Genomic DNA, 6,000 nt, shown 5'->3' on the forward strand with positions numbered 1-6,000 from the left:
TTGGGTGCCTCCGCAACCCTACTGAAATGGAGTCTTTGGTGGGGGACTGTTAGGTATCTGTAGTTTGAGCAAACTCCCCTGGTCATACTTAGGTGTGTGGAGGCTCTGGCCCTGCTGCCTGAGAGATGACTGGGCACCAAGACAACGGGGGTGATTAGCTTCAGTCAGCATCCCCCACCCCACACCATCCCCACCCCCGCAGAGCCCAGATGGCACTTCTGCCTGCTGACCTCAGCACTGTTGTTTCTCTGCTTGGAGCAGGGCCCTCATACATCTCACTTTCCTTCTCTGGGCTCAAGGTAGCATGTTTTATGGTAGATTTGCATTCTGTGTCTTGGTTGTGTACAGGTTGTGTGTGAACTCTGGCAGCACACAGTGGCCTGGGGTCTGGGAGAAGAGTCCCTCAGGTCCTGCAGAATTATCTCCTGCATCTTGTACCCAAAGATGATGGGCTCCAACAGTCAGACTTGAAAGCTTTCTGAGTCTGTAGACTTACATTTCTCACAACCTAGTTAGGATCTGAGTGGGAGAAAAGTGGTTCAAGGTCTGCCCCAAGTGCGTGCACAAGCCAGGAAACAAGAAGGGAGGAGCCTTACTTCAAACAGGAGGCATATGAGGTCTGTGATGAAGAGACATTCGGAATTGCCCAAGGGCAGGAAATAGGCCAGAGAGAGCCAACGCTGAGCTGGTAATGAAGAGACAGAGAGCCTGAACGGAGCTAATGAGGGAACCAAACACGGAGTGGGACAGGCCCAAGCCTATTCCTCTCACTCTTGTAAGCACAGCAGCCAGTGCACATGAGAGAATGACCTGCTGCCTCTGCCTCTGTCCGCTGATGTCCCTGTGGAGTGGAAAGGATATCAGGGGTCTTTAAGGTTAAGATGACCTGCTGGCAAAATGATGAGCTTGGTGTAGTGCTGTGAGAATTCCTGGAAGGACACAGAATAACTCCTGTATAGCAGGTCTCCACTGTAAACCCAAGCACAGCAACTTTGTATCTTTTATACATGACTTTTATAAGAAATTTGTAATCCATATTTAAGTGTATCTCCATTTTCTGGAAGAGATGGTCTGGCAACAGGGTAGAGTGGCTGGAGGTGTGGTTATGGAAGGGACTACCCCGTCCATAGCCCCATGTACCTGTTTGAAGCTGACATTGTGGGTTACACATTAGGTTTGGGGGGGCGGGGAGCAGAAAGCAAGATTAGCAAGACACCATTCCCTCAGTGGCAGGGGTGTGTTCCAGGAGTCCTGTGTTGGGCGTGGGGGCAGAGCCTTCTGCCAGGTGTCACGAAAAGCTTCACAGAGGCATGGCTTTAAAAATAACAGCAAGAAAAAAACTTAAATATTTTAAAGAAAATAACTCAGGATATATGCTTGATTTTACAATGAAACAGAGAAAGGGGAGGAAGACAATTAAAAGGTTAAAAATGAGAAGTAACTAGAGAAGAACAGTGAGACAAGGAGGCGTGGTCCCACACCCTGCCACCCTGAGAGTGGGGGCGGCAAACCTCTCAGTGCCCAGTGGGCTGGGAAAGGCTGCCCTCTCCTGTCACACCTGAAGAGGTGACCCAGCTTCGGCCCACTCCTCTCCACTGCCTGTAAGCACTTCCAATTATTTATTTTCTCCATTCCATCCAGCACAGTGCTTCCCCAGAGGATAGCTCAAAAATGTTGGATTATCAAATGAATGACAATCCTTGATCCATGGCCAATATCCCAGAGTGCTTTGAGCCAGGAGGGAGTTGGCAAAAGGACAGTCTTGGGGACAGTTTACTACCACTTCCCACTTCTTTGTTAATTGGTTGTTTTTAATTTCCTAACTCTTTCCCCTGACTCTGGGAACTCAGGATTGTGTTCTTAAGACTTCTTAGGTGACCTATGTTTTTCTGTGATAAGCCTTTGGATATCCATTTATACCAAACTGAGAGAACCCTAGCCTGGAAACCTCACGGTTTTCCTTCAATTAAAGTAGACTAGAGAGCTAGTGGAGTGACGAGAACACAGACACACCAGGAGTGTCCAGTAACGGTTTTATTTGTTTTCATTTTGATTAAGGTAACATTGGTTCACAACACTAATGTTTTATAGTCCACACTTCTTCAAATGTATGTTACCACATCACACCCACTACCAGAGCACTCACAACTTTCCACCATAGTCCATTGTGCTCCCAACCCAGTCTGCTGTTTGCTTTGTTATTTTTATATTCCACATATGAGTGAAATCATTGGTATTTGTTTTTCTTCTTCTGACTTACTTTGCTTAGATAATGCCCTCCAGATCCATCCATGTTGTCACAAATGGCCAGAATTTATCATTTTTTTTGTTTGTTTTTAGCTGAGTAGTATTCCATTGTGTCTATACAGCACCTCTTAATCCACTCACCTGTCATTGGTCATTTAGGGTGTTTCCAGTAGCTTGGCTATTGTAAGCTCATGGTGCTGTAATGAACACAGGCTTGTATAGTTCCCTTCAAGTAGGTGCTCTTTGCATTCTTTGAGTAGAACTTGGAATGGGGTTGCTGGAGCTTATGGTGGATTTTTTTTTTTAATGATAGTTTATTTTTTACATCATTTTGAGCCTTTTTTCATCTCAGTTGTAATTCCTGTGGACTTCCATCACCAAATCACCCATGTGCCATCAATGGTGGATCTATTTTAATATTATTTTCCATGGAGGCTAGATTAGTCTACATTTCCACCAACGGTGTACAAAGTTTCTTTGTATAGCACACTCACCAATACCTGTTGTTTCTGGTCTTTTTGAGCAAGACCATTCTAACAGGTGGGAGATGGTATCTCATTGTAGTTTTGACTTCATTTCCCTGATGATGAGTGATGATGAGCATTTATTTCATGTGTCTTTTGGCCATGTTTGTGTCTCCTTTGAAAAAGTATTTAGTTAGCTCTTCTGCCCATTGTTTGGTTGGGTTGTCTTCTTGGTTTTGATTTGTATGAGTTCTGTGTAGATCTTGGGTATTAGTCTTTTGTTAAGTGTATGGTGCACACACACAAATACTTTCCCCCATTTGGCTATAATAGTGTAAGAACAGAGTCTTAGGAGAGAAAGATACACCTTTGCCCTGAAGAGCAAGGGCCACCTGGGGTAGAAATTCAGCTCAGACATTAGAGACCTGGGACGGGGGTCTACCACTGTCCACAGTGCTCAGTCAGAGGCACAGCCAGGCTGTCTGCATGACAGCTGGCCGAGAGTAACCCCCAGGCTTGCGGGGAATTGCTGCCTCTCTGTGCTAAAATGTGAAGACAAATCATCCTTTGAAAAACATTTACTACTCATGAGGTGACAGCTTCTCTGCCCCACAAAGGCAAACTGGAATTTTTCATTAGGAATTTTTTCATGAAAGTCCAGGATCTGGTGTTAGGAGGTGATAAGCTGCACCTTCCCAAGACTCTGACCATCCGAAGCCATCCATTGGGGCCTCTCGTTTCTGATGCTACCTGTTTCTGTTTTCAGGGGAGAATTCGGTTTGCGAGAGTACTCCGAAGTCAAGACTGTGACAGTAAAGATCCCCCAGAAGAACTCTTAAGAAGACCAAGAAGGATGGTGAAAGCCAGCCTACACGACTTTCCCTGTGGAGCCCAGCTCTCAGGAATCCAAAGTCGATACTTGGTTCTTATTTAAAACTTTAAATGATAATATGTAGGCCATGCCGGTCACTGCATTACTAAAGCAAACCAGCTGGACAGGGTTTCTTGGCACTCTGTTTGGGATCACTTTAAAGATACCAAATATTAGGGAAAGTGGGGTGAAGGAAAGAGGAGTCGCTCTCCGGCACATCCTGTGTCTGGACCGAGGGGTTGAATAAGGGAGCTCTATTATTTGATGCCTTTTGCCACAAAGAACTTTCCTCTTGAGGAAAAGTAGCCTTTCCATTGTCTTCATCTTCCCCCTTCCCAGCTCTCCATGCTCACCCACCCCTCCTGCTCCTCCAAGAAGATCTAGCTAAACTCATTTGGGGCAGATGTTTGGGCCGGGAACAATTTTCCAAGGTTTTGCAGCCAAATTACCGTTTCATGTTATCCATTTCTTCAAAGCAAAACATGAAATGGTTTTAGTTAGAGCCAGACCAGACTGAAAATGCCAGGAGCTGGTACACTGCAGATGTACTAAGAAGTAAGAACTTGGGATATTCCTGACCCAATCTAGTTTTCTTACATCCATCAGTGAGTGAAAGACCAGGAAAATGGAGATCATCATGTGTAGGTTGTAGCGTCAGAAATTGTTGCATGGTTTTGGGAGGTGGGTGGATGTGTGTGTATGTATACGTGCACATTTAATTTTTCTTGGTTATTCTGGAATAAAGCAGGGAATGGATTGTTTTTCATATATTGATAAGATCTTCTCCAAAGTTTATCTTTAAGAGCAACCAAAAAACAATCTAAGTAGCCTCAAGAATTTGGAAAAAGTAATGTTGGGTGCCTTCCAGAAATAATTCCTGACAATTTTTATTACGTGAATTATCTTTATAACTTTTTCTGTTCCCTAGCAACACCTGCTACGTCCAGTGTTTTGGGGGGTGACTTGAGTTTATCATGCTCCAGTGTGCCCTAAATCCACTGACAGTAACCTTGGCAAGTCTAACCAAGCCTAGAGGTTTCCTTTTCCATCTGCAGAGCACCACATCCCTACTCACTGTGCCCCCTGAGGGCTCCCACAGCATGGCCAGTGGCTCATCACAGTGTTCTGCTTCTCACCTGTTGAGGGGGACACCGAAGTCGCCATCTCCCTTTCCTCCCAGCCACTCTCTTTTGCTTTCCGATGAATCCACCAGTTTCATGAGGGCAGTGTTGGCTTCTTCTTCTTCCTTCTTTCCAGCTGCCAAATCCAACTCAGTGTCTAACCTAGATGAAGATCATATATTTAAAAGTACCAGACATAACCTAGAGTATAAGAACTATGGGAACACATATATAGCCTGCTGTATTTAACAGTTTTCTGCTTCTAACATACCAATTTTCTATTTATAATCCTTGTCTGTGATGTTTAAAGAAATTTCTCCTTGCTGTTACTTACAAATGACAGTGCATTCAGTGGCCTGATGCCTCGAGAGTTGCCACAGTTCTGAGTCCTTCATGTGAATGCTGTGCTCTCTTCCCGTAGCGTGTGTCCAAGTGAACATATCCATTAACTGGCTAGTTACCTTTGAACTGCAATATAGACTGTGAAAATGAAGATTTATTTCTTTTAATTTACTTAAAAAGAAACCTCTGTGCTAGCAATAAAGCATTTATATTGTGTACTCCTTGGGATTACTTGGCTGTGTTTATATGTCTTTGTCATTCTTAGTACATTAGGGCCCTTCTCTCAGCTCTTGGGCTTTGCTCTGCAGTCCCTGATTTTCTGACACTACTTAAAAATCCATGTGGAAAACAGCTAAAACATATATGGAATACATGAAATGACAATTTTCTTTCAAAATATTCTCTGTGAGAGCTAAATGTAAAAGAGATTTTAGTGTCTGGTTCCTACAACATGGAGCACATGACAGGCACGCCTGGTCAGGTGGCATTTAGCAGTAGCTTTATTTTTATTTGCCAAAGAAAAATGAAGTCAAAAGCTCACAACATGATGCAGTGTTCTTGCAGCTGTGAAAACGAGGCTGTAAATGGTGACTATAAGGCCACAGAGAGCTTGTTTGCTCTTCCTGAATTCTCAGAGATGAGCTTTTGGGGATTGGTTTCTACCCTTTAGACCTGCATGTCCCCTCCAACCCTTGGAATCTTCACCCAAGTCCTGGTCAAGTGAGAAAGAAACAAAAACAAGATGGTATCTCACTGTGGTTTTGATTTGCCTTTCCCTGAAGGGGAAGAGAGCCGCACAGGGAATCGAGTTTGGGGAGAGACGTGTTGCTCTGCACTGGGGTTCATTGCTCAGATTGTTGACATCTAGTCCCTCAGGACTAAACTAGTCGTGGGAAAATGCAGTCCCTGGGATGCTGGGTTCAACCCTGATGATGGGCTGCCTTCAAATCTACCT

The 6,000-nt window shown here is 44.3% G+C and overlaps 1 protein-coding gene across 2 annotated transcripts in view; it reads left to right on the plus strand.

Annotated features, from left to right (window-relative positions):
• The window catches only part of ALDH1A2 (aldehyde dehydrogenase 1 family, member A2), an 82,353-nt gene extending 77,090 nt beyond the window's left edge, over window positions 1-5,263 (plus strand). For both annotated transcript variants that reach the window (XM_004687746.2, XM_012728807.1), the window contains one exon: window positions 3,478-5,263. In XM_004687746.2, coding sequence (XP_004687803.1) covers window positions 3,478-3,550 — 73 coding nt within the window. In that variant the 3' untranslated portion in view covers window positions 3,551-5,263. The remainder of the gene's footprint in view (window positions 1-3,477) is intronic.
• The last annotated feature ends 737 nt before the right edge of the window (window positions 5,264-6,000 follow it).

The sequence above is a fragment of the Condylura cristata genome, unplaced genomic scaffold (genome assembly GCF_000260355.1).
Source record: "Condylura cristata isolate star-nosed mole 26May11 unplaced genomic scaffold, ConCri1.0 scaffold00023, whole genome shotgun sequence".
In the NCBI taxonomy this organism is placed as follows: domain Eukaryota; kingdom Metazoa; phylum Chordata; class Mammalia; order Eulipotyphla; family Talpidae; genus Condylura; species Condylura cristata.